This window comes from Micropterus salmoides, unplaced genomic scaffold, assembly GCF_014851395.1.
Source record: "Micropterus salmoides isolate LMB-PRFRI ecotype aquatic unplaced genomic scaffold, ASM1485139v1 Ms_hic_scaffold_15, whole genome shotgun sequence".
Taxonomy (NCBI): domain Eukaryota; kingdom Metazoa; phylum Chordata; class Actinopteri; order Centrarchiformes; family Centrarchidae; genus Micropterus; species Micropterus salmoides.
In genome coordinates this window covers 197,060-224,384 of record NW_024040596.1, presented here as the reverse complement: position 1 = coordinate 224,384, position 27,325 = coordinate 197,060, and the positions used below count along the sequence as shown (strand labels likewise).

At 43.7% G+C, this 27,325-nt stretch overlaps 2 protein-coding genes across 3 annotated transcripts in view; both read right to left on the bottom strand.

Annotated features, from left to right (window-relative positions):
- The window catches only part of LOC119903737 (GTPase IMAP family member 7-like), a 28,633-nt gene extending 7,492 nt beyond the window's left edge, over window positions 1-21,141 (bottom strand). Inside the window, exons 1-5 of the mRNA XM_038719955.1 lie at window positions 20,593-21,141; window positions 13,869-13,912; window positions 1,573-1,657; window positions 1,345-1,443; window positions 1,044-1,259 (exon numbers count right to left, since the gene is read on the bottom strand). Coding sequence (XP_038575883.1) covers window positions 1,044-1,259; window positions 1,345-1,443; window positions 1,573-1,657; window positions 13,869-13,912; window positions 20,593-21,127 — 979 coding nt within the window. The 5' untranslated portion in view covers window positions 21,128-21,141. The remainder of the gene's footprint in view (window positions 1-1,043; window positions 1,260-1,344; window positions 1,444-1,572; window positions 1,658-13,868; window positions 13,913-20,592) is intronic.
- Window positions 1-27,325, bottom strand: part of LOC119903735 (interferon-induced protein 44-like) — a 153,519-nt gene that overhangs the window by 57,680 nt on the left and 68,514 nt on the right. The window lies entirely within an intron of this gene.

Sequence of the window (27,325 nt, the reverse complement as noted above, 5' to 3'; positions counted from 1 at the left end):
AAGACAAAGGTTAGAGAAGAAGAAGAACAGGCAGGAGAACGTTACCCTCCTTAAAACACAAGAGAGAAGAACAAGACAAAGGTTAGAGAAGAAGAAGAACAGGCAGGAGAACGTTACCCTCCTTAAAACACAAGAGAAAAAAGAACAAGACTAAGGTTAGAGAAGAACAAGAACATGCAGGAGAACATTACCCTCCTTAAAACACAAGTATTACAAAAACACAATCAGTACAGGCAGGAGAACATTACCCTCCTTAAAACACAAGAGAGAAGAACAAGACAAAGGTTAGAGAAGAAGAAGAACAGGCAGGAGAACGTTACCCTGCTTAAAACACAAGAGAGAAGAACAAGACAAAGGTTAGAGAAGAAGAAGAACAGGCAGGAGAACGTTACCCTGCTTAAAACACAAGAGAGAAGAACAAGACAAAGGTTAGAGAAGAAGAAGAACAGGCAGGAGAACGTTACCCTCCTTAAAACACAAGAGAAAAGAACAAGACAAAGGTTAGGGAAGAAGAAGAACAGGCAGGAGAACGTTACCCTCCTTAAAACACAAGAGAGAAGAACAAGACAAAGGTTAGAGAAGAAGAAGAACAGGCAGGAGAACGTTACTGTCCTTAAAACACAAGTATTACAAAAACATAATCAGTTCAGGCAGGAGCTGTTTTAAACACCATCCCCTCGTGCAGGTTAATAAACGTAGGAGAGACTCTGAGACAACGGGCCCCCGGACAGACATGTGGAAGGGCCCCCAGCTTCCCACTGAGAGCTGCTATAATGTCACTTCACATTAATCTTCTAATTGGCTGCAGCATTCTCTACTGCTGTCACTGAAGTGTTTTCACGTCCTGCACATCGAGCCAGCTGATTGGCTGATTTAGCTCCTGTCGGGAGGCGGTTTGACTTGGAGGAAAACAAATGTAAAGGTGCAGGAATCTTAGTGACCTCTGAACACGTTCTCCTTCATACACCCGGAGAAACTGAAGTGCAGCTTCAGACAGAACTCTGGTTCTGTTGAGGACGTGGAAATGAAAAACAAGTCTTTACCTGGAACATCTCTCATGGCTGCCTCCACATCTGATCCAGTACGTGACGTGATTGGACAGAAGACGATGATGACGTCACATTTCTGCAGGTCCGTGGTCTCCACCTTTGTTTCTAGAAGCCTTTTATTAAGCTTCACTTGTTCCAGTATGGCCTGATCAGCGCCACAGGTACGACCAGTAGAGATCGAGTGGACTTTCACTTTATTCCAAAAATATCCTGATGAGATGAACACACTGGTAACTTTAAAATAACTAACTTATAACATACAAATTGTTACAAATACACATGTATATATGATAACCTTTGTCAGCTTTCTTCTGTGGAGCTTTTATACATTTTATGAAGTCAACAAATTCCTCTGGGTCTTTGTTAAAGCATTTCTCCAACAAACGTTCAGCTTCTACAGAGAGACAGTTAAAGACATACAACATGTTAACATAGAAATATATATTATGTGATTTTATATTTTATACAGTAGTTTTTGCAATAAATTTAGATGAAATTAATAAAAATAAAAACTTTTACAAACGATTGAAATGTTCTGGCATCAAATTTCTTAGTTCCTCTTTTAGTTTTTCCAGTTTTTCCTTCTCTTGGTCCTCAGGCTTCTGCTTCTGAAACACACAAAGTAAAACATTCAATTAAACACAGAAAGTACAAGAAGTAAATGATAAGCGTTACTTTCTGAGCCGGGAAGTAAGTACATTAAGTACACCCGCGACCCCGTACGCAGGATAAATGGTTGACGATGGATGGATGGAACTCAAGTACAGTACTATGAGTACAAATGTGAGATTAACTATCAACTGTATATGACTGATGAAGTAGTTACAATCTGTTCACCTTTAACGTCAACGTCCAACATTACAGTACTGCTTACATATTAATACATGATAATGATGAGTACTATTTTTTGCGAATACGTACTTTCACTCTGAATGCAGGCGTCCTTCTTGTAACAGAGTAGTTTTATAGTGTAAATGCAAATGCTCCGTACTTGTATAGCGCCTTTCTAGTCTTTTCGACCACTCAAAGCGCTTTTACACTACATCTGCATTCACCATTCACACACATTCATACACTGAGCCTAAGTGCTCAAACAGAAACTAACATTCACACTCACTCATACACTGGCGGGGTTCAGTATCTTGCCCAAGGACACTTCGACATGCAACATCATCCAATTACAGCGTCCCCTCACGAGCCTCAGTAACGTTATACGTGAAGTGATGTTAAATGCAGCTACTGTGAAAATTGACTAAAGAGCAGCAAGTGAAGCCTCGTACGTGTATCACACTGTCAGACAGTGAAATGCCCCTCATTAACCTCTTCTTTAACCGTTTTCCAGGAAAAATGCCTAAAATAACAAACCTAAATGAATCAGGAATAACTCCTCAACCATCAGGCCTAGATGCATAATTCTGGTCTCCTTTGGAAGGTCAGAAGCTGAGGAATATGTAAATATGACAATACAGAGTAAATGGAGATACAACAAAGCATAATGTAAGTATTTAATCCTTGCCTGGTATACAATCAGAATCAGAAGTAGTGTTTTCCACATACAAGGAATTTGCTGTGGTGATAAGGTGCTACACGTAGACAAACATACAGGTGACATAAATAAATGTGGAAATCTATAAATATGGAATTGACAAATGCAAGTCATATCAGAATAATAAAAAGAAAAGTAAATTAAAGCTGCAAGCAGCGTTGGGCGGGCCCTCGCACTAGTAGCGCGTCCGCGCGTGAGCCGGCCGAGTTGCATATTCTGGAGCTCTGCCGGTGCGGCTGTGAATTTGCTACGCGGTTCCGACGCCGCATGAAGGTGCTATATGTCACTTCCTGTGTCCCCTATGTGGAGCTACATAGCACTTGCCGCTATGAATATAAATCGGTATTGGTGTGTAGATGTCTGCGGGGTGGGAGAGTTAACAAGCACGTAAAGTTTGTTTCAGATGTGAACATGTACACTGAACAATAATGTACCCAAACAATAAAATAAATTCCTTTTATATTTCCCTGCCTTGTTGTTTATGTGTACATACAGAGGAAGAATGTGAGAACAGCACACATTTCATCGTTACTGTGTGTTAGAGCATGGGAGAACAGCGGATACTTTTAATACAGCCCACACCCCTAATACTGTGTAACTATAACAAGTAGAGAACAGAAGAAAAAGATGTTCTTTCTTTACAACTGTCTGCATAGCTTATTCATATTGTATAATGAATGAAAATAAATAGGCCTACTAGGCTCCTCTCTACTTTGACATTTAAGATTAGCTGGTTTGATCCACCTTCATACACATGTGACATTACTGTACAACTTGAGAAAGGTGAGTTGTTTTCTGCTCCAGCCTGCCTAAAAGAAAAGCGTTTTTGGGATTAAATGGACTTTATTAGCTGCTGCAGTGCAGGATGAACTCAGAACAGACCCATTTCTCACCTTATTATTCTAAATCATGCAACGAAGAAGAAGAAATGCATAAGAAATCCTGGGACAAAATCTGTCCACAGCATGTAGTCTGATGAACAAGACTTGTGTTATAGCTGACTTGGGCAGTGAAATGTTTTTTTAATTCATGTGGTCATAGTTGTCCACAACTCAAATCAGAATATAAGAAGAAATGTTTTATACCACCTCAAGAAGGCTTCCTATCAGAAAGGTAGGAAGGTATTTCAAATGTACAACTGCAGTACTTAAATCTAAGTAAAGTAATTTCCCTGACATTACTGTGTTACCCATGTAACAGGTTTTATACTTCCTGTGAGTATAATCCAATCAATCTTATTTTCATACTGTATATCCGTTGTGTAATTTGATAAATTGTGTTGTATGTGGTGCTCGCATCGGGTACTACTGAGACTTCATTGCCCTCTTCAGAGAAGACTCTGACTGCAACATGCGTCTTTGTAAAGAGAGAAACAGACAGAAAAAGTCTCTAACTCTGCCTGTCAGCTCGCTCTGCTCCGTTAAAACTGAATTTACCATACAGAATTGAATACGAGTGCACTCCAGATTTAGCTGCAGCCAGCTGACTGTGTGCTTCTCCCTATACCGCAGTTCTGTGTCCATGCATGCAGCAAACTGAAAGCAGCGTCTACGTGAAAAGAGAAGGAATACGTTGCTGGTAGTATTGTCTTCAGAGTTGTTAAACACCTCAACGCACTGAAGGAAGCCATCTGACTGTGTGAGGGGCAAGATCGTTGATGTCTGCAGGCAGAGTAGGAGCTCTCCTGTCTGACTGGTCCACCAATAGCAGAGAAGATGACCCCTTGAGACACAGCCCCTCCTCATTTGCATAATGAGGCAGAAATGCATACAAAAATTTAAAAAAGACAGGCAGAAATAAATACCATGGGTGAAAATAAATAAGGTAAATAAATACAAAGGAAGAATAAAACAGACAAAAATATTAAAACACACACATAAATAAATACATTAAAAAAATTAGTAATAAATAAAGTTGAATAAACAAATAAGGTAATTATAACAAAGGTGAATAGTAAAGGCACTAATTAAAATATATACATTTATGTCTCCTTGTATAATTTAATTACTACCTACATTTATTTATTTACTTTATTTTTTTGTGTATTTAATTGGATGCTTATTTATTTATTGAGCATTTATTTATTTCTGTATTTATTTCTGACTGTGTCAGGATCGGTCCTCCATAGTGGGGTGGGAGAGTTATCAAGCACGTAAAGTTTGGTTCAGATGTGAGCATGTACACTGAAGTTACAACAACTTCCTGTGTCATGGCGAAGACTTGATCTCTGACGCCACGCCACGGACACACCCATTGACGAAAACTCGCAAATAGCACAACTTTTCATCTTCAATGCCTTTAGAAGGCACAGCACAAATTTGAAGTCGGTCGGACTAAATCCCTAGGAGGAGTTCGTTAAAGTACGAAGTGTGTAAATCATCCAAAATTTGACGTAAAATTCAAAATGGCCGACTTCCTGTTGATTTTAGGGCATCGCTCCAAGAGGCTTTTTTGTGCGTCTGGACAAGATACACGTACCACAGAAAATTCGTGCACGTAGGTAAAACGTGCGGCGGGGGCTGCTTCGTTAAAAGTCACTTCCTGTTGCCAGCAGGTGGCGCTATGACTGTCTGTGAATGTCAGCATGTACATGTGTTCAGGGCGGGACTCTCATCCTACATGTACAGTTTGGTCCAGATGTGAGCATGTACACTGAAGTTACGACAACTTCCGTGTCATGGCGAAGAGCTGATCTTTGACGCCACGCCACGGACACGCCCATTGACGAAAACTTGCAAATAGCACAACTTTTCATCTTCAATGCCTTTAGAAGGCACAGCAAAAATTTGAGGTCGGTCGGACTAAATCCCTAGGAGGAGTTCGTTAAAGTACGAAGTGTGTAAATCATCCAAAATTTGACGTAAAATTCAAAATGGCCGACTTCCTGTTGGGTTTAGGCTATGGCTCCAAGAGACTTTTTTGTGCGTCTGGACAAGATACACGTACCACAGAAAATTCTTGCACGTAGGTAAAACGTGCGGCGGGGGCTGCTTCGTTAAAAGTCACTTCCTGTTGCCAGCAGGTGGCGCTATGACTGTGGGTGAATGTCGGCATGTACATGTCTTCAGGGCGGGACTCTCATCCTACATGTACAGTTTGGTCCAGATGTGAGCATGTACACTGAAGTTACAACAACTTCCTGTTTCATAGCGAATCATCGACGCCACGGACACGCCCATTGACGAAAACGCGCAAATAGCACAACTTTTCATCGTCAATGCCTTTAGAAGGCACAGCAGAAATTTGACGTCAATCCGACTAAATCCCTAGGAGGAGTTCGTTAAAGTACGAAGTGTGTAAATCATCCAAAAATGGCCGTAAAATTCAAAATGGCCGACTTCCTGTTGACTTTAGGCTATGGGTTCTTGAGGCTTTTTTGTGCGTCTTGATACGATACATGTCCCCAGAAAATTTCGTACATGTAGGTTGAACGTGAACGAGGGGCTAATCATTTCCAATTTTCTAGGTGGCGCTAGCGAGTCATTTTGCCACGCCCATGTGCGAAACTTGTAGAATACGAAATTTTTCACCGGTTCTGACATGTTTGCAAATTTTGGTGAGTTTTCGAGTATGTTTAGGCCATGTCATTTGGGCCTACTTTGCATAAAAAAAAAATAATAAAAAAATATATATATATAATCCGAGCAATTTCAATAGGGACCTCGCACGGTCGTGCTCGGGCCCTAAAAATCCGAGCAAATTCAATAGGGACCTCGCACGGTCGTGCTCGGGCCCTAATTAAAAAAAATAATAATCCGAGCAAATTCAATAGGGACCTCGCACGGTCGTGCTCGGGCCCTAAATAATAATAATAATCCGAGCAAATTCAATAGGGACCTCGCACGGTCGTGCTCGGGCCCTAATAATCCGAGCAAATTCAATAGGGACCTCGCACGGTCGTGCTCGGGCCCTAAATATAATCCGAGCAAATTCAATAGGGACCTCGCACGGTCGTGCTCGGGCCCTAATAAATAATCCGAGCAAATTCAATAGGGACCTCGCACGGTCGTGCTCGGGCCCTAATAAATAATCCGAGCAAATTCAATAGGGACCTCGCACGGTCGTGCTCGGGCCCTAATAATCTGAGCAAATTCAATAGGGACCTCGCACGGTCGTGCTCGGGCCCTAATAAATAATCCGAGCAAATTCAATAGGGACCTCGCACGGTCGTGCTCGGGCCCTCAATATAATCCGAGCAAATTCAATAGGGACCTCGCACGGTCGTGCTCGGGCCCTCAATATAATCCGAGCAAATTCAATAGGGACCTCGCACGGTCGTGCTCGGGCCCTAAATATAATCCGAGCAAATTCAATAGGGACCTCACACGGTCGTGCTCGGGCCCTAATAATAATTCGCAGAGAAAGAACAATGTGGCAGATATTTACATGTATTTGCATTTTTCCAGGTTCGTGTTGTGCAGACGTGTTGCAACAGAAGAGAGTGTTGTGTACAGAAATATATGAATTGACTGTGGAAGGATTTATTCCAGGGAGCAAGGCTGGCTTGAAAGGGGTGATTTATGGGGTTTCTCTGGAGGTTTCCATGGTTGAGTTGGTGAGGGGCATAGAGTGGGCGAAGGTTGATGAGGCCACACGAATTAAAATCTTTCGTGATGGAGCTAAGCGGGAATCATCAACTGTGGGGTTATCTTTTCAGGAAAGAGTCCTTCCAGAATGAGTGTTCCTATGGTGCTCGTCATTTAAAGTGCAGCCATACAGAAGGCCACCTTTTGAGGTGTTTTAAGTGTCAGAGGTATGGACATATTGCGGCTGCTTGTAGAGGAAATAGAAGATGTGGGAAATGTGGAGGAGAACACAAGTTCTCTGAGTGCAAGGAGAAGGTGGTAAAGTGTGCTTCATGTGGTGGAGATCATGAATGTGAGCAATATAAGCAGTGACATAAGGAGGACAAACGGAATGCCCTCTGCCGGTAGCTTATGTAACAGAAGATTCAGTGGTGGTGAGTAAGATGAAATTCCTGGCTTTCATTGTGGAAGTGATGTGTGACATGAAGCAGACTAAGAATAATTCAGACATTGTAAGAAGTGTGGTGGAGGCTGCTGAGAGGAGTCTTGGGGTTGTAGAGGTTGAGCCAGCGGCCCTCTATAGATATGTGTTCTCAAGAGACAGAAGGGAAAAGAATAATGGAGGCCAAATGGAAGATGATGATGATGATGATGATGATGATGATGATGAGTCTATTAATGTTTTGTATTCTGCAGTGGAATGCCAGGAGTTTGACAGCTAATGGACAGGAATTAAAGAAGTTTGTGGATGGTTGCAAAAACAGACCACAGTTAAAATGCATTCAGGAGAAATGGTTAAAACCATCTTTAGATTTTGTGATGCCAGGTTTTATTTGTTTACGTAAAGACAGAAATTCATCTGGAAGGGGTTGTACAATATTTGTTAAAAAAGGTGTTCAATATAGGCAATTAAATATTACCTCAGGATTGGAATGTGTAGCAATTGAGGTATGGAGCACAGCAGGTAGGTTTTCATTGGTGAATTTTTATAATCCTTGTCCTCGGTTGGAAAGTTAGATGAAATAACAGATCAGGTGAGACCTCCAGTGGTGTGGACAGGAGATTTTAATGCTCACAATCCTCTTTGGGGCAGCAGAATCATAGATGGAAATGGGGTTTTAATGGAAGACTTTATAGATAAAAACAATTTGGTGGTGTTAAATGATGGTAGACCGACTAGGTTTCAGGTGAATAGTGGGAGGTTGTCATGTATTGATTTAACCTTTGCGTCAGGTGAACTTGCTAGGTGTGGGAGTTCACAAGTATCTTGTGGAAGAGGAGAAGGAGAGAGCGGTGACAGGGTTTAACTTTTTAAAAGCAGATTGGGGTAAATTCAGAGATCAGTTGGTAGGAAGTTTCGGTGATGTAGTTAGTCAAGGTAGTACTGATGAGTGGAGTAATTCTCTTTGTGGAGTCGTGAGAAAAGCAGCAGAAAAAGCCATTAAAATTAAGGGTGAGAGTAAAGAGAGGAAAGCAGTGCCGTGGTGGAATCAGGCTTTTGATAAGGCTGTGCGGGTTAGAAATAGAGCTTATAGGCAGCTTCGCAGATGTCCTGTTGAGAGCCTTGTTGTTGAATACAAGCAACGGCGAGCTGAGGCTAGAAAGGTTATAAAGTGTGCGAAGAGAGAGAGTTGGCAGAAGTTCTGTGGCACTCTAGGTTCTGAGACTACTGTTAAACAGGTTTGGAATATGATTCATCGGATGGTGGGAATGAATAGAGGTTTCTCTATTCCTGTTTGGTAGAAGGGTTTAGAGAAGTGGTAAGTAATGAGGACAAGGCTGATCTGTTGGTTAGGAGTTTCCAGCAAGTGCACAGTGAGAGGAATGTTGGCAGTGAAGGTTTGATTAGGAGGGAGATAATGCTTGAGCAGGAAGGGCATAAACTTAACAAGAATAATGACAACAGTGATGTAATCAATGTGTTCTTTTCCATACATGAACTAAGAAGGTCAATAAGACGAGGGAGGCACTCTGCTCCTGGAAGAGATGGATTGGGATATGAGATCTTTCAGCATATGGATGACTTTGCATTGGAGGAGGTATTGGCATTGATTAATACCGATTTTAAAACCCGGTAAGGAAGCTGAAAGGCCTGGATCATACAGACCAATTGCTCTCACAGCTGTTATATGTAAGATTATGGAAAGGATGGTTACTGACAGGTTGGTATACAGATTAGAAAAGAGAGGTCTTGTTGGCCTCGTGTCCTGCCCCTGGAGCCCCGGATGGCTTTTGCTCATTTCTGGGTGGGTGGTGTGTCCCTGGGCCTGGGGGCCCGTTATCTCCTCTCCTCGCCTGGGCCCTCTTCGGCAGGGGTGGGGCTCCCGCTGCTTCCCCCTGCCAGCTCTCTCACAGTGGGGGCATTCGGGAGTCTCTGGGGTGCATGGCCGGTGTTCGGGGTAGGTTTTGGTGCTCCTCCTTGGGGTGCTTGACTGGGGGGGCTGGGCCACCGTCCAGGGATGAGATCGGCCTCGGGGGGCCGCTGGCACTGCCTGCATTCTGGGGAGGGATGCCTCTGGCTGGGCTGGGGGACCGTTGGCCTGGTTCTCCCGCGTTATCGCTCCCTGGCGGCAGGGAGCTTCCCGGTACGGCTTTCTGCTGTTCTTCCTTGGGGCGGGGTACAGCCTCCCCCGGGACATGCGGTCTGGGGTCCTTTGCGCTTTGGGGGGTCCTGGCTTCTGGGGGTGGGGGTCTCTGCGCGGGTTGATCCGATTGCGGTTTGGAGGGCTGCGGTGGGATTGTGGGGCGATTGTCGATGCATCTTGATGCATTGTGCCTTTTCCCTGGGCAGGGTCTCTGAATGGCTGCTGGGCGTTTAGTTTGTGCATTGGAGTCCGGGGAGGCATTTCCTCGTTGGCTTGGAGGGACCAGTTTGCGTCCCTGTTTTGCTTCGTTGGCCTCGGATCCATGCTTCCCCATTTCTCTGTCGGCCAGTTGTTGGACCCCTCTGGATACTGAGGTATATAGTTAGTTTTCGGGATGTGCAGTGTGGGTGCGGGGCAGGGCTGTGCTCCGGTTTGTTCTGGGTTTGTGCCTGGAGTTCTCGGCCCTTGACGGGTGGGTGGGTTGTCGGTAGCCTGCAGCTGAGCTAGTTGATTTTGCCTCGTTGCTGGTTTGGCTGGTGTTGCACGGCGGCCGGAGGGCGTGCTGGGCCTTAGTTTTTTCCGGCGGTTGGGGGGACCTGTGCGGCGAGTTTGCTGCCGGGCTGGGACTTGCTGCTGGTGTTTCTCTCCGCTGGCTTTCGCTGTCGTGTTGTTCCGCTCGCTCTCTCTCGTTTGCCCAACCTCGCACGTGGGATTCGCGGGGGCTGCTGGGCATTGGGTGTCGCCGTGCTCGTGCAGTGTGCGCGTTGGGCTCGTCACTTGTGCATTGCTGGGTGGGGGGGGGGGGGGGGGGGGGGGGGTTGGTGGGGTGCACTGGTCTATGTTGTGTGCGCGCCGCGGTCGGTCCGGGCGCTGCTCTTCCGCGGGTTATGCTTCTTGCGTTCCATCGGCATTACGTTGTCAACTGGCATTTGGGTCGGGGTCTTTTGCGTTTGCATCGCGGTGCATCTGGGAGTCTTTGTTTTTTGATTGATTTATTTTATTTCTTCCACCCCTATTGGCTACTGGGGTTCTTGCCTGCCTGTTACAGTCGTGGCGTCTCCCACTCTCACTAACAACTACATTCTTTAACAGGCTTATGCGCACAGTCTCACACACAGACACAAACAAACTTAGGTTGTCCCTGGTAGAATTATTCCTGATGCTTTTCTTTCAGTTACTTATTTAAATTAATTATTATTCCAGCTCTCGTGGCTGTGCTGTGTTGCTTATTTAGAGTGTGTGACTGTTTCTTGTTTTCATTGTTCTCTTAGTTGTCTTAATATGTCAGCTGGTTATTGCTGCTGTTCGGCTGGTTGTCTTTTACTATTATTATTTTTATTGTTTTTTTTGTTTGTGTTTGTTTGTTGTTGTTTTTCTCCTGCCCAAGCCCCCTCTCTGTTCTATTGCAGGTTTCGTTGCTTTCTGCAATTGGTGTTTCCCACAGCTTTTCCCTGTTGTCCCCACCTTCCATCCCCCTTCTCTTACAGGTGTTGTCCTTTCTCTGTGCTGTCTGTTTGTGCCCCCCCATCCCCGTGTCTGCCCCCCTGTCCGGCCCGGTGACAAATCAATGACAAAGGAGTATATTAATACACTCTCGTTAAAGTAAAATCTGTCTGGCACAACATGGTATCCAGCTCATCATACTCTATAGCAGGCTGCTGGGCAGGACAGGTTTTTTTTTAAAAGAAAAGAGGTTTTTTCTCTACATATCAGAATGGTTTCAGACTTGGTCGTGGGACTGTGGATTCAGTTTTAGTGTTGAAGAAAGCCCTTGTAAATAAAGAGGTGGTGGTAGGTGTGTTTTTTGATATAGAGAAGGCTTATGATATGCTGTGGAAAGAAGGAGTAATCATTAAGTTGTATGATGCAGGGATTCGGGGTAGAATGAGTATTGATGACTTTCTGAGGTCACAGTGTATTCAAGTAAGAGTAGGAGGGAGTTTTTCTGACTCTATGTTCGTAGATAATGGGACTCCGCAGGGTAGTGTCATCAGTCCAGTTCTGTTCAATGTAATGGTAAATAATATGTTTGATGACGTAACATCATGATAACATCTTTGTTTGCAGATAATGGAGCAATTTGGAAAAGAGGCCGTAATACTGGGTACTTATTTAAACAGATGCAGTGTGCTTTGAATAAGGTGCAGGCTTGGAGTGATAAGTGGGGTTTTAGGCTGTCATTGACAAAAACAAAGTATATGGTTTTTGGCAGGAAGAGGAATATAGACAGTCTGGGTCTTAAGTTGTATGGGGAACCTCTTGAGAGAGCCAGGGTCTTCAAGTATCTTGAGGTCTGGGTAAAAGCTAACGTATAAAGAACATGTATGTAGAATGGTGAATAAATGTGGAAAGGTTATTAATATTTTAGGGAATAGTGTGGGTTCCAGCACATGTGGGGGTTTGAGGGGGAATGAGGCTGCTGATGAGGCTGCAAGGGCAAGTTTAGGTAGGGAAAATGTGGAGGTGCCATTTGACAGACTGGAGTGCCGTAGCATCATTAAGGAAAGACTGACACAACAATGGCAGCACGAGTGGAGTAAAGACACCAGCGGGAGAAAGTTCAATGACGTAAAACCATCAGTCAAACCTGGGAACACAATTATCTTGCCTCGGATGGATCAGATTAAGTTGGCCCGATTAAGACTGAGTCATTGTGGATTGGCAAGTGGGCCGTTTCTTGGTGGGAAAGCACAGGGACGGCAAGTGAGGCAGGTGTATTTGATGTAGATAATTGGTTGGGATTGGGGCTGTGTCTTAAAGAAAGACTAACTGGCTTGTAGGAGCCAGAATACTTGCTGTTTGTCCAGGGGGTCAAATACTTGTTTTTCCTCATCAGATGGTTATCAATTTTTATAAATTCATATGATGTGATTTTTTGGAATTTTCTTTGGGATTCTGTCTTTCACTGTTAGAATGTACATATGATTAAAATTGTAGATTGTTGCATTCTTTGTAAGTGGGCAAACCTGCAAAATCAGCAAGGGGTCAAATACTTATTTCCCCCACTGTAACTGAAGCAAATTCCTTGATGTGTAATACACAACTTGGCAATACAACTCTTTCTAATTCTGATTTATCACATTTCAAGTTGATTGTGAAATCGGCACAGTACCTGCGTGTGCACTCTTTTATATAATACATTGTGTTACAGTCAGGCTTACAGTGTACTGTGCAAAAATCACTTCTCTTTGGAGTTGCGGGATTTCCTTCTATTCATCTCCATATCTAAGTCCAAGTCCTGTTTTTATTTAGTTAATTTTTTCAAGTGTGTGCAGTTCAGACATCTGACAGTTTGTAAAACACATAACAGTTAGCACAGCAGGAAGTGTTGACCTGTGGGTGTGCTTATACTTACTACATTGGCAGCCTGGCTGTCAGATTGCAGGACTACAGCCTCAGGCTCAAGTTACAGATATCAGACAGTATTTCTATGAGCACCACAACACTGACTTTTTAACTATTATCCATAATGACTAAACAAGTACACCATTTTCACACAAAACTGACAGACCTCCAGCCTCTCTGCCAAGCCTACTATACATATATACACTCACTTTTTAAAAGTATTTGTTAAAAATGCTGCTTGCAATAAAAAATGCTAAATAACTGAAAAGGCTTTAAGAAAGGTTAATAAGAAAACATGCAATGCAAACATAGAAGAAACATGTGTGCATTGTCCAAAAAAGAACAAGCTGCTGATGGTGCATTATGCCAGCTTTTTCTCGCTCTTTTAATACTGCGGCCGTGTTTCTCTTTCTTTTTTTTATATTATTCGTTACACACAGTGAGTAACAGTGAATAAAGTACGCTACACACGTCTTTTCCATTTCGGCATCAATGAATCTGTGATCGACAGCGTGGGCACTTGAAGAAAGCTGTTGACGCCCATTTATCTGAATTACTTCCACCTGGCTTGACATAGTCGCACCTTCTGAGCCTGGTTTGGCCTTTGTGAAACTGATAAAGCCAGGATGCACTGATCGCACCAGGTCAAGCCTGGCTTTATCTCTTATCCTGGATTTCTAAGTTCTGCTTTTGTGAAACAGCCCTTCTCAGGAAGCTCAAAGCCCAGGAAGTAATTACCAATAGCTGTCAGGTTTCCGCCCACACACAAACACACAGTGAGCAGGACTGAAGAGAGTCATCCAGGATGGTTACTTACCTTCAATGGTAACTTCTCAGGATCTGTGGCAGTGGCAGAGTTTCCTGTTGAAACAGGTTACTGAGTTACATGAACAATCAGAACAACGCAACTGTTGTGAAAAATAGTTCATCAGAATCACAATCAGCTTTATTGCCAGGTATGTGTACACATACGAGGAATTACTCACAATATGCTTCACTAGCAAGGACCACGCCCCAACAATCATGTCATTTAAAGGTTTAATGAATGTTCTGAATGTACAGATAGATAAATGGATGTAGAGGGGAATGAAAGGATGCCATCTGGATGCTGATCTGGGAGGCTGCGTGATGAGCGGGCAGCTGAGACTCAGAGTGGGGGTTCCGTCTCGGTAGAGGTTTCGCCCGAGTGATTTATTGACCCCCAAAAAGATTTGGATTATATTGCGCTGAGCCGTGTGTGGGCTTGATGGAGATCGTTGAGATTGTTGTGAATGTATGAACGGAAGGCCTGGGAGGACAAACGTACGAGGACCTTAATGGTTTGGTCGGAGATGCCCGATCTGGCCGCCGTGGAAGCGCCGCCGATGCAGAATAATGGCTTGAATAATGTTCGGGTAATGTGCCTGAGATGCTGAGGATTCTGTTCAGATGTTTCTGGAACCAGAATCGAGTGGCCATTTTTCCTGTTTCGGTGAGGAAAAGTGGGTGTTGTGGTGATGCCTTGGCGGCATAGCTGGAGCGGATGTATTTGGATACTGGCTCGTAGGGGCCGAGATAGGAGCTGAGTGGAAGATGTAGATGGGGAAGGAAACTCCCAGCTGATCTGTTTTACTACTTCGGAGTGTGAAAATGAGAGAGTTGGACGTGTGAATGGTGATGTCTGACAGACTGGGATGACGGGAAGGATTATGATGGCATAGGGGCGAATTCTGAACACCTCAGGAGGCCGAAGAAAGCCAGCAAAAACAAGGATTCTAGAGTCGAGTCGATTGCTGGCGACATTTCACCTGAACGGAGAGAATGGATGCAGCGACTGAGGAGGTCTGAAGTGAGAGGTAAGTGTCTAGCGGCGAGAGTGGGTTCTTGTGTCCTCATGCCTTTGACATGGTGACGTGGGAGCGAGAGATAGACGGACACAGGAAGCCGGTGACTATTCTGAAGAAGAACTTGATGCCTGCTAAGTAGGTCTGGATTGTAGAGGAGCGGATGTTTTGGATGGAATGCATTTCCATCTGCAATTTTATCACCTACGCAGGTGATGAAATTGCAGATGGACATGATGTCCAGAAATGGCAGCAGATATGTGGCGTGAAATGCCTTAAAGCGATTCCAGCCAGTCAAGTAGGCTGAGTGAGTGCTAGGGGCGAGGCTGGTTATGATGGCTTCTTGTGAGGTGTAAGAAGAGTTTCTCAGCTGAGGAGTTAACTGAACGTTGTGGCTGAAAACGGTGGCACTGGTGTGGGATAAATGTCCAATCTTGGAGCCAAGCGTCTCAATTTCTGGAAAGAGAAACGAGACAATGAATCGGCGATGCTGTTTTGGTGGCCCGGAATGTGAGCTGCCCTGAGGATGAACTGATGTTGGGCGGATATTAGTGAGAGTCTGCGAAGGAACTGTGCAATGACCGGAGAACGGGATCGACCTTTGTTTAAGTTTTCTACTACTGCTGTGTTGTCGGAGTGAATGAGTATGGATTTCCTTGACATTCATGCCCCCAAAGAATGGCGGCGATGACGATGGGATATAGTTCGTGGAGCGCCGATGAAGGAGAGCCAGACTCTGTGCTTAAATATCTGAATTCTGAGGGCCAAGTGGAGGCGAACCACCTCCCCCCGTAGTAGCCACCGAAACCTGAATGTCCTTGGGCTGGGTGATTAAATCTTCATAGAAGAAGGAAATGCCATTCCAAGAAGCCAGGAAATGTTGCCACAGGCGGATTTCCATTTTGCATGCCTTGTCCAGAACGACTATCACGGAGGACGGGTCTCTACCATGGCGACCTGTCAGTCAGGATAGAGGCGACTCGTATCCGCTGCTCTGCGTACAATTTTTTATTAGCTGGCTGTCAGCAGGAGAGAGAGCGTCATATTTGAATCTGTTAATATGTTTTGTTTTAAAAAGAAATTGTTTTTTTAACCTTTTTTTTTTTTATCATTTTACTAAACTTAAATTTTAGCTTTTTTTTTATTTTATTAATTTTTTTTATATATGGTTCCACCACTTACTCACCTTAATATCTCCATCAAAACTGGGCAATTCCCAGATGGATGGAAAAATGCCTTGGTAATGCCTATTTTAAAGAAGACCTATTAAACTGCTTTTCCAGTCCTATATTGTAGTTCTGTGACTGCTGTATGGCAGCTTTGCATGATTCAAAGTTCAAAAAAGAATTTTTTTCTCTTATACTGGCTCTTCTGAAATGAAGGCCTACACCTTCATTTCAGCCTCTGTGTGAAACAAGCTGTAGATGCTCCTGTCTCTTTAAGCCCCCCCTCTCAAAAGCCCACTGTCTTCTGATTGGCCCAGACCTGAAGCATGTTACCAGGCTGTTGTTGTTGCTGGGCGGAACAGACAGACTGAGCCATTGCCGTGCTGTTGCTATGGGAGCACATGACCATATATGGAACAGCGGCTCCGTCTGGCTCCGTCTGTCGTATTACGGAGCCGTTGGTAGAAAAAGCTGTTGAACACAGCATTAAGAACAGGAGGAAATCTGAGGTTCTTGCTCACAGTGATTACTTTTAAATACTTTAACCTCATTATTTGAAGCTTTGGCCACGTTTAACACGAACATCCAACACTGTGACATTGTAGATCAGTCATAACATGTGGAAAAGCATAATAGGTTAAAATCTGGGAATGCTGAAGTAGTTAGCCACTATAGACCAATTAGTCTTCTTCCAGTCCTGTCTAAAGTGCTGGAGAAAGTTGTTTCACAACTACTACTACATTACTTAGAGACAAACAATTATTTGCACCCCCCTACAGTTTGGTTTCAGACATAATCACTCCACAGAGTCAGCAACCTGTTTATTGCTAGAAAACATAGAAGTCACTTGACAAAGGTAATGTGGTAGGCGCAGTGTTCCTGGATTTGAAAAAGGCATTTGATACGGTAAACCACAACATTTTAATTTCAAAACTCTTAATGTTTAAATAGGAGTCAAACCAAGATAATGACCGTTTTCACAAGTTTAAGGGTCGTGAACAGTGTGTTGTAACTCAGCAAAATCGGAACAGGAATCCCCCAAGGAACTGTGTGGGGTCCCATCCTTTTTAGTTTGTATATCAACGATTTGCCAGATACATATTCTGTCCTGATCTACAGTCCCCTCCACAAGTATTGGAACGGTGAGGCCACTTCCTTTGTTTTTGTTGTTCACTGAAGACATTTGGGTTTAAGATCAAAAGATGAGACAAGAGTTCAGAATTTCAGCTCTCATTTCCTGCTATTCACATCTAGATGTGTTAAACAAATCAGGACATACCACCCTTTGTTTGAACCCACCCATTTTACAAGTGAGCAAAACTACTGGAACATGTGACTGACAGATGTTTCTTGTTGCCCAGGTGTTAAATATCTCTGCATGACTAGTCTAAGTTTTCATCCTTGGTTCAAACTGGTTCAAGACTGCATTTCCTGTTAAAGAGGATAAACCAGCATGAAGACCAGAGTGCTGTCTGTGGGAGAAAAGCAAGCCACTGTCAAGCTGAGAAAAGAAGGAAAATTGACCAGAGCCATTGGACAAACATTGGACATAGCAAGCACAATTTGGAACATCCTGAAAAAGAAAGAAACTACTGGTGTACTGAGCAACAGACGTCCAAGGTCGGCCAAGGAAAACAACAGCAGCTGATGACAGAAATATGGTGAGAGCTGTGAAGAAAACATCAGCAGCGACCTCCACAGTGCAGAGTGAAGGTATCACAATCCACTGCTGGAAGAAGACTCAGAGAGCAGAAATATAGAGGCCGCACCACAAGATGCAAACCTCTCATCAGCAGCAAGAATCACAAGGCCAGACTGAAATCTGTACAGAGATGAGCAGCAAAAGTCCTGGAACACAATCTGATGGACTGATGAGACCAAGATTAATCTCTAGCAAAGTAATGGAAAGGCCAAAGTGTGGAGACAGAAAGGAAGTGCTGATGATCCGAAGCGTACGAGCTCATCTGTGAAGCATGGTGGAGGTGATGTCAGGGCTGCTTCTGGAACAGGCTCATTAATATTTATTGATGATGTCGCAGCAGAATGAATTCAGAAGTGGACAGAAACATTTTGTCTGCCAGTTTACAGAGAAACGCATTGAAACTAATGGGGAGGAAGGTTATCATGCAGCAGGACAATGAGCCAAAGCACACTGCCAACAAAACAAAGGACTTCATCAGGGAAAAGGTTTTAGACTGGCCAAGTCAATCAGCTGACCTGAACCCAACAGAGCTGCATTTCACCTCCTTAAGAGGAGACTGAAGGGAGAAACACCCCGAAACAAACAAGAACTGGAAGAAGCAGCGGTAAAAGCCTGGAATAGCATCACAAATGAAGAATGCAACAGTTTGGTGATGTCGATGGGTCGCAGGCTTGAGGCAGTTATTGCAAGAGAGGGTTCTGCCACCAAATATTAAATGTTATTAACTTTAAGATTATTTGTTCCTTTACTTTAGCTCACCTAAGAATGCTGTGGTCTAATAGCTGTTTAACATCTAGATGTGAATAGCAGGAAATCAAAGCTGAAATTCTGAACTCTTGTCTCATCTTTTGATCTTAAACCCAAATGTCTTCAGTGAACAACAGAAACAAAGGAAGAGGCCTCACTGCTCCAATACTTTTGGAGGGGACTGACGGTCATCATGCATTTGTTCTCTGTAGCGCTACAGATGACGATACAGTCGTCCATATATCTGGCAAAACCTGTGATGATGTTGCAGATAAGCTAACCAAGGGTCAGCTTGGCTTGATGCCTCCTGTTTGACACTAAACACCAAGAAAACAAAGTCTATGTTTTTCTATTAAACAGCTATCTGGAACTGAATCCCTGAATGTTAAATTAAAGGTGAGCTTATAGAACAAGTACCAGAAGTGAGATATCTGGGGATAATTTTAGACTCCCAGTTAAACTTTAAAAGTCACACTAAACAGATTTGCAAAACGATTAAGACTAACCTCACCTGTTTTAAGATAAGAAAATGCTTGACATTTGATTGCGCCTTAATTTTTCTAAATTCAATGATACTTTCTCATCTGTCTTATGGTTTAACTACCTGGTCCCAGGCTAATCAGTCTGATTAAATCTATGGAGTGTCTCTACAATCAATCAATCAATCAGTCAGGTACCATCACTGTCGCATTTTAAGCAAATACAAGATTTTAAGTTTTGCAAACTTCATTGATTTTCATTATGTAAAGCTTGTATTTAAATGCACTGGCTCCTCAGCCTCTCTGTAAGTACATTAAGAGGCTACAGAGTAGCAGCAGATCCACCAGAGCAGCTTCAAGTGGTGACTGTAAAGTTTAATTTTGCAAAACTTCTTTTTCTCAGACAACTTGCTACCGAAACACTTGAAAACTGCTGCAAACTTCACCACTTTTAAAACCGAGGCCGAGTCCTGGTTAGTTCAGCAACAAACGTGTGCTCACATCTAGTCTACTGTAGTTAGCATTACATGTTTTTCATTGCATTTTGATTTATTCATTTTGCATCCTTTTATCTTGTGTTATACTGTTATGTATCATACTGGATCACTGTTTTAATGTTTTAATTCTTTAAAAGCCCTTCTAGGGACAGGTGTTGCAAATTAGCAACTGCTAAAAACACTATGGTGCACACATTGGATTGTTGTTTTCAGTTTATCTACGTTAGATGTATTGGTCCCTGATAAAATAAACCAAAAATAAATATCCAGGATGTATTTAATAACCAGTTAAACATGTTAACTGTATAATATAACTTACAAGTCTTTGGTTTTGTTTTTGGAAGGAGGGCCAGTAAGTTTCAAACCCACTGGCTCGGTGGGGCCAGTTGCAGAAAAGTTTAACAGTGAGCCCTGGTGGACGAGTCACAGTGGGGGATTGAACCCCAGTCTCTCCCACCAAAGGCATGTGTCTTATCCAATTCAATTTTATTTATATTGCGCCAAATCACAACAACAGTTATCTCACAGCGCTTTTCATAAAAGAGCAGGTCTAGACCGTACTCTATGATGATATTTACAGAAGCCCAACAGTTCCCACCAAGAGCAGCACTAGGAGACAGAGGCAAGGAAAAACTTCCTTTTAAGAGGCAGAAACCTCGAGCAGAACCATGACTCAGGGTGGGCGGCCATCTGCCTCGACCGGTTGGGGTGAGAGAGAGAGAGAGAGAGAGAGAGGCAGCCTACACAGTTCCACTGCCCCATCACCACTTCTACTTGCAAGAGTCTGGAAAACGGTTTCACGTATTTAATGATTTTGCAACACTTGGAGCCTCTGAGGGGCAGGATATGACATCACTTCCTGTTTTGACCATGAGTTCCAGGAAGCTCTTTCTTTATAACTTGAACATTTATTGGATTATCAAAATTATTTTCATACATTTTGATCACAAAGGGCCAAAGACTCACAAGGACTCAATGCCTAGGAGTTCAAAAATGTAGGTTTCGCCTATCTCGCCATTTTGTGAGAAATTAGTGGCAAAAACAGGCGTGCCCTGTGTCCTGAAATGCAGCTACATTCAGCTCTACTGCAGTTACTTAGAATATGTGAGAATGATATCAGATGGTACCTGGGGTACTGAGGTGGCCGGACTTCTCCAGCAGCTCTCTGACTTGTTCCTCTCCTCCATTCTCATTGAACAGGTAACATCTCCCTGAAAATGTTGGGACGAGTGGTGAAGGTTCATCTCCAAAGACACGATCTTCCAAGGACTTGTCCTGTAAAGCATTGCTGCCTATGAAGAGCAGGGAACAGTTCTTGAACCCCTGAGGCCAGAGGAATCTGTAAACTGCCTCCAGAACCTTCTCATGCTCGTTGGAGAACGGTTCAACCCTGAAAACCACCAGGAACAGACAAGGTACAGAGGACCGCAGGAGGTCCTGACACTTGCTTTTAATGTCCTCCTCTGCATCAAATATTCCTGGAGTGTTGACCACCAAGATACGTTTCCCAAAAACATCTGCGGTTGCTTCGGAGATTTGGTTTTTCACTGTTGTGGAGGATTGTCTTGAATCAAATACTTGTTTTCTCAGAATGGTATTTCCTGAAGCACTTTTACCAACTCCAGAATTTCCCAGAAGGACGATGGTGAGATCTGGATCCATGACTTACAAACCTGCTGGAGACAACAGAAAGTGAGTGAGCGGGCAATAAAAAAAATCATATAAATATATTTATTCAGCTGTAACGTGATGAGGACAAAACTCATGTAGCAGCTGAAAGATGAAACTATAGATCAATGTAGTATATAATGTTCTGCCACTAGGGGTCCCTCACATCAAAACAATAACAAAAGATGATGTTTGATGACATCATGAAGTAGCATGGGATCATGGGAAATGTTGTCTTCACCACCTTTGCCTTCCTTGCAGGCAGCTTCTCCTGGTTATGATGGTTAGAAGGTGCACACGTATTCCAGCCTTTACGGTAAGTGAAAGGGCCCAGAGTGAGCTGACAGGCAGGTTAGAGACTTTATCCTGTCAGTTTGTCTCTTTACAAAGACGAGTGCTACAGTATGAGAGTCCTACCTGAACCACATACAACATTATTTATCAAACCGGGTCGGACCGGATGGATTTAGCACGAGGAGGAAACACATGTAACAACGTCCGGTTTTCAATATAAGGCGTCTGTACAGGATGGAAATAAGATTAACTGGATTATGTTCACAGAAAGTATAAAACATGTTACAAAAAAAACATTAAATACATTTGTTGACTTTTGTTGCCGTTTCATCACCATCTATAGCTCTACAGTGGGTTTATGATCCAATAGTTTACTAGAGCACAACATTGTTCACAAGAGTGCAAAGTTCTTCATAAACAGACTCTTAATGTTGCACCAGATTTAATGCATTTAACTTTTTTATTTTATTAATTTTATTTTAATTTAAAAAAGATCAACCCAGACACCTTGACCACAGACCTCCAACATCTCTCCTCTGCTGATTTCTCCTCAGTCACTGAGACGGTTGACTTCTACAACCAGTCTCTGAGCAGTCTCCTAGATCTCCACGCCCCTGTCAAAACTAGAACTATCAGCTTCTTACGCTCAGCCCCCCGGTACACCTATGAACTCTGGCAAATGAAAACAGCTGGGCGTGTCCTAGAGCGGCACCTCAAGGCCTCAGGACTCGCTGTTCATAGGCAGGCCTACCAAGAACATCAGAAGTCCTATGCAAGGTCCTTGAGAGATGCACGTTCACAGTTCTATTGCAACATTATCAACAACAGCCCTGGCAACTCCAAGCAACTTTTCTCTACCATACATGACATCCTCAAACTGCAAACTCACTCTCATTCAGAAGCCACAGAAGAGAGGTGCAACAATTTCATCACTTTTTTCAGAAAAAAAGTAGACACCATCCGCTCCCTGCTATCCAGTTTCTCCACACTGCCTGTCCCGACTTCCGACCCACAGCCTGGGATTTCCCAACCTCTATGCTGTTTTTCTGTCATCTCACAGCGAGAGGTTGAGGACATCATCAAAAAGATGAAAGCATCCACCTGTGCCCTGGACCCCTTCCCCACAGCCCTGGTAAAATCCAACCTCCATGCCATAAGTCCCCTCATCACGAAGGTCATTAACCACTCCCTCCAGGCTAGCCATGTTCCATCAACACTGAAAACCACTGTCATCAGGGCATTTCTTAAAAAAACCCACTCTAGACCCAGAAGTCTTTGCCAACTACAGGCCCATCTCCAATCTTCCATTCCTTTCCAAGGTGCTGGAAAAAGAAGTTTCCACACAGCTTCAGGACCATATAAAACAAAAAAACCTGTTCGGTCTGGTTGACTGCAGACGTAGGCTCCCCATCTCTTTTCATCTTCCTGGACTTGACTGCAGCATTCGACACTGTGGACCACAACATCCTCCTCCACCGTCTAAATTCCACTATCGGTGTTTCTGACTCTGTCCATGAGTGGTTCTCATCTTACCTCACCGGGAGAACTGAGCATGTCACCTTGGGAGAGGCTAAATTCCTGACACACGTCACCCGAGGCTCAGTGCTCGGCCCCACCCTGTTCATTCTCTACATGCTCCCCCTTGGCCATGTCATCAGCCAGCATGGAATTTCATTCCACTGCTATGCTGATGACACTCAACTCTACCTCAGGACAAACCCAACTCCCTCTGCTGCCCTGCCATCATCCACTCTGACCACCTGCCTGGAGGAGATAAAGGTGTGGATGAAGCAAAACTTTCTGCAGGTAAACAGCTCCAAGACTGAAGCCATCTTGGTCGGCACTCCACACCGGGTTCAGACATCTTACATTACCACCATCACCTTCTCCGGACAAAATATTCCACTTTCAACATCAGGCACTAACCTGGGTGTTAAAATGGACTCTCATCTGACCTTTGAGGCTCACATCAAACATCTCTGCAAGACCTCCTTCTTTCACCTCAGGAACATCGCCAAACTCCGTCCCACACTCACTCCTGCAGAAAAGCTTGTCCACACTTTTGTCTCCTCCAGGCTGGACTACTGCAATGTGCTTCTCACCGGGATCCCTGAGAAAAGCCTTCAGAAGTTGCAGTACATCCAGAACAGCGCTGCTAGGATCCTGTTGAGGGTGCGCAAACATGACCACATCACCCCCATCCTCAAATCACTCGACTCCTGTCTCACTCAGAATTGAGTACAAGGTCTCCCTCCTTACCCACCAGTGCATCCATGGTGAGCCCCCCCCCTACCTCAAGGAACTCCTCACCCCACAGACCTCAACACGTACCCTCCAATCTGCCCCAGCATATCTCCTGAAACCTCCCAGAACCAAGCTCTGTACAATGGGAGATTGGGCTTTCTGCTCAGCTGCTCCCAGTCTGTGGAATGCTCTCCCTGACCAGATGAGGACACCACAGACTGTGGAGGCTTTTAAACATGGGCTTAAAACCCAAGAGTTCAATCAAAAGCTCTCCTAAAGACCTTTTTTTTGCCCTTTTCCTTATTGTTTTTGTTTTTGTTTATTTTATTTTATTATTTTTATTTTCATGCTCTCCATGTGTTTTTATTTTTAGCACTTAACTGTTTTATCATGTAGCACCTTGGGATTTGCGTAAATATAAAGTGCATTATAAATTAAATGTATTATTATTATTATTATTAAAACTAGTAACAGTGGTGGGGTTGGAATTCTCTTTTCCAAAAACTTTATTCCTCAGTCCATGGAATCTGAAGAGGTAATTGAAGGCTGTCTGTTGAAAGTAAGAGCAGTGTATGAGAAAGTAAAAACTGTGTTTATTAATATCTATGCTCCAGTTGTGGGAGTGGAGAGAGTCGTGTTTCTAGATGTTTTGAATGAAGTTATTGGGAAATGTAGCAGTAAGGAATATTTATTTATTTGAGGAGATTTTAACTGTACTGAGGACAGCAGGTTAGACAGGAACCATGCAGAGCCTCTAGCTGCTTGTGGCACTCGCCTGATTCAGCTTATGGAAGCTCAGGAGCTATGTGATGTGTGGAGAGATTTTCATGGTCAGCAGCGACAATTGGACCCATGCTAAAGATAATTTATTGTCAATGGCCAGGCTCGATCGTTTTTATTGTTTTAAACATCAGACAGTTTCTGTCTTTATAAAGTGTGTGAAAGCCAGTAGTGCTTATTGGCATTTTAACACAGCTTTATTGGAAGATAAAAATTTTAGATACTTTTTTGGAAAAACCACCAGAGCACAAAATCTGATTTTATTTCTTTACAACAATGGTGGGATTTTGGAAAAGTTCTGATAAGACAATTTTGTCAGCAGTACAAAAGTCACAAAAGCCTTGGCGAGTTCAGTTAAAGCTCTGGAGTCTGAGGTGGAGGAGCTCAGAGACTTAGCTGAAGCCACAGGAGACCAACGCCATACTCAGAGACTTGAAGCTAAGAAGTCTGTTTTAGCCAACGTGCTGGGGGTCTCAGCTCAGGGGGCTCTCGTTAGGTCCCGTTTCCAACATATAGCCCACATGGATGTTCCATCACACTTTTTCTTTGGTCTGGAGCGTAAGAATGGACAGAAAAGGTTCATTCACAGTTTAAAGGGTGACACTGGACACTGGAGGGCGTCTGCCACTGAGCTGCAGAAGGGCGGTCCTTACTTTGCTGCCTAAGAAAGGTGACCTGCAGTTTATCAAAAACTGGAGACCTGTGTCACTGCTCTGCTCAGATTATAAGCTCCTCTCTAAGGTGTTGGCAACCAGGTTGAGAAAAGTGATGTAGAAAGTGATTCACTGTGATCAGACTTATTGTGGACCTGCAGGTTGATTTCTGATAACATTGTTTTGATTTGAGACTCTTTAGAGATCTGTAAGCTGTTCGGCCTCAGAGCTGGAATCATATCTATTGATCAAGAAAAAGTCTTTGATCGTGTTGAGCACGAATATTTATGGCTCCCTTTGAGTGCTTTTGGTTTTGGTCCTGGTTTTATTGATAAAGTTAAGGTTTTGTACCGTGACATTCAGAGTGTGCTGAAAATGTTTGGAGCTTTAAGCGCTCCTTTTCAAGTCCAAAGGGGAATTAGAGGGTTGTGCCCTCTCTGGCATGTTATATTCTTTAGCTTTTGAGCCTTTGTTGCATACACTTAGATGTGATCTTCAGGGATTGACCATTCCAGGTTGTAATGCACCCTTAAAGCTGTCAGCCTCTGCAGATGACCTGGTCATCCTAGTGGATACTCAGCAGGACACTGACATGTTGGTAAGGGATGGAGTTCAGTTTGGCTCTTTATCCTCAGCCAAAGTTAACTGGGACAGAAGTGAAGCTCTGTGCGTTGGAGGTGTACTGGAGAAACAGCTAAGCTTGCCTGGGGGGTTAATCTGGAAGAGTGGAGGGTTCAAATATTTAGGGTTTTTCTGGGTGATCAGTCCTTTGGTCTGAAAAACTGGGAGAATGTTCTAGAAAAGGTGAAAGGTCGTTAAACAAGGTGGAAGTGGATTTTGATGAAGATGTCCTACAGAGGCAGAGTCCTTATTACTAATAATCTGGTATCGTCCACTTTATGGCATCACCTGTCATGTGTTGACCCCCCACCAAGATCCAGGCCCTTCTTGTTGACTTTTTCTGGGACAAACTGCACTGGGGGCCTCAGAGTGCTGTATTTGCCAAAGGACGATGGAGGACAGGGCCTGATCCACCTCAGCAGCAGGGGGGCTGCTTTCCGTTTCCAGTTCCTACAGAGGTTTCTGTGCGGTCCTACTAATTTAGTGTGGAGGCCGTAGGCTTGCACTATCCTGGGTCAGTTAGGAGGACTTGGACTGAACAAATCTTTGTTTCTGATGGACTTAAAGCAGCCTAACATCAAAGAACTTCCGGTCTTCTATCACGGACTGTTTAAGGTGTGGAGCTTGCTGGTAAAGAAGAGGCTGGGACACCACAGCTCACTATACTGGCTGCTTCAGGAACCAGTCAGTCATGGATCACGGTTCAGTGCAGTCTGTCAGGTGGGGCCAACTCTTCTCAGGCGGTTCTGCCTCTCTAATGTTGTGACTCTGGGACATGTAGTCCAGCTTACAGGAGCGGGCTTGGATGATGCAGCTCCTCTTGCCTCCCGTCTAGAGGTGAACTCGACTCATGTTATCGCTCTGTTGCTCAGTAAATGGAGAGAAGCTCTCACGGGTGGTGAGCGGACTTTGTTGCACCAGTATTGTGACGGCTCTGTTGAACCTGATGAGAATGATGTTTTCCCTCCAGTGAACATTTCTCCAGATTTTAAGAACTGCAGAGGATCATTTTTAAAAAGTGGTATCTCCTCTGAGGTTTGAACCGAAAAGTGATGTATAAAACTTTTGTTAAGATTTTGCAGAGGGACAAATTAAATGGCAGAGCTGACACTGCATGGAGAGCTCACTTAGGTCTTAGTGATAGTGTTGGACCTGAGTGGAGAGCGCTGTACAAACCACCATTGATCAAACGAGCCGCTGACCTGCAGTGGAGGGTTTTACATGATATTGTGGCTGTGAATGCTTTTGTCTCTGTCATTAACTCTGATGTTAGCCATGATGGTCCATTTTGCACTAATCGTGAGACTGTTTCATTGTTTCATGGAGGGTTCTCGATTGCTGCCGCTGTTTGCAATGTAATATATTTTTGGACTGTTTGGGGAGTTTTTTTCTAAACGTATGTTCATTTTGGGGGTACAGGTACTCTCAAAAGATTAAAATTAAATGCCAGATTTTTAATTTGATTTTGGGGAGAGCAAAGATGGCTGTTTATATGAGCAGGAAAAACAGAATAGAGAAAGCTGTGGATGATGATGCTGTGCTCATGTTTGTAAATATGCTGAAAGCCTGTTTATGAACAGATTTTAATTATTATCAAATG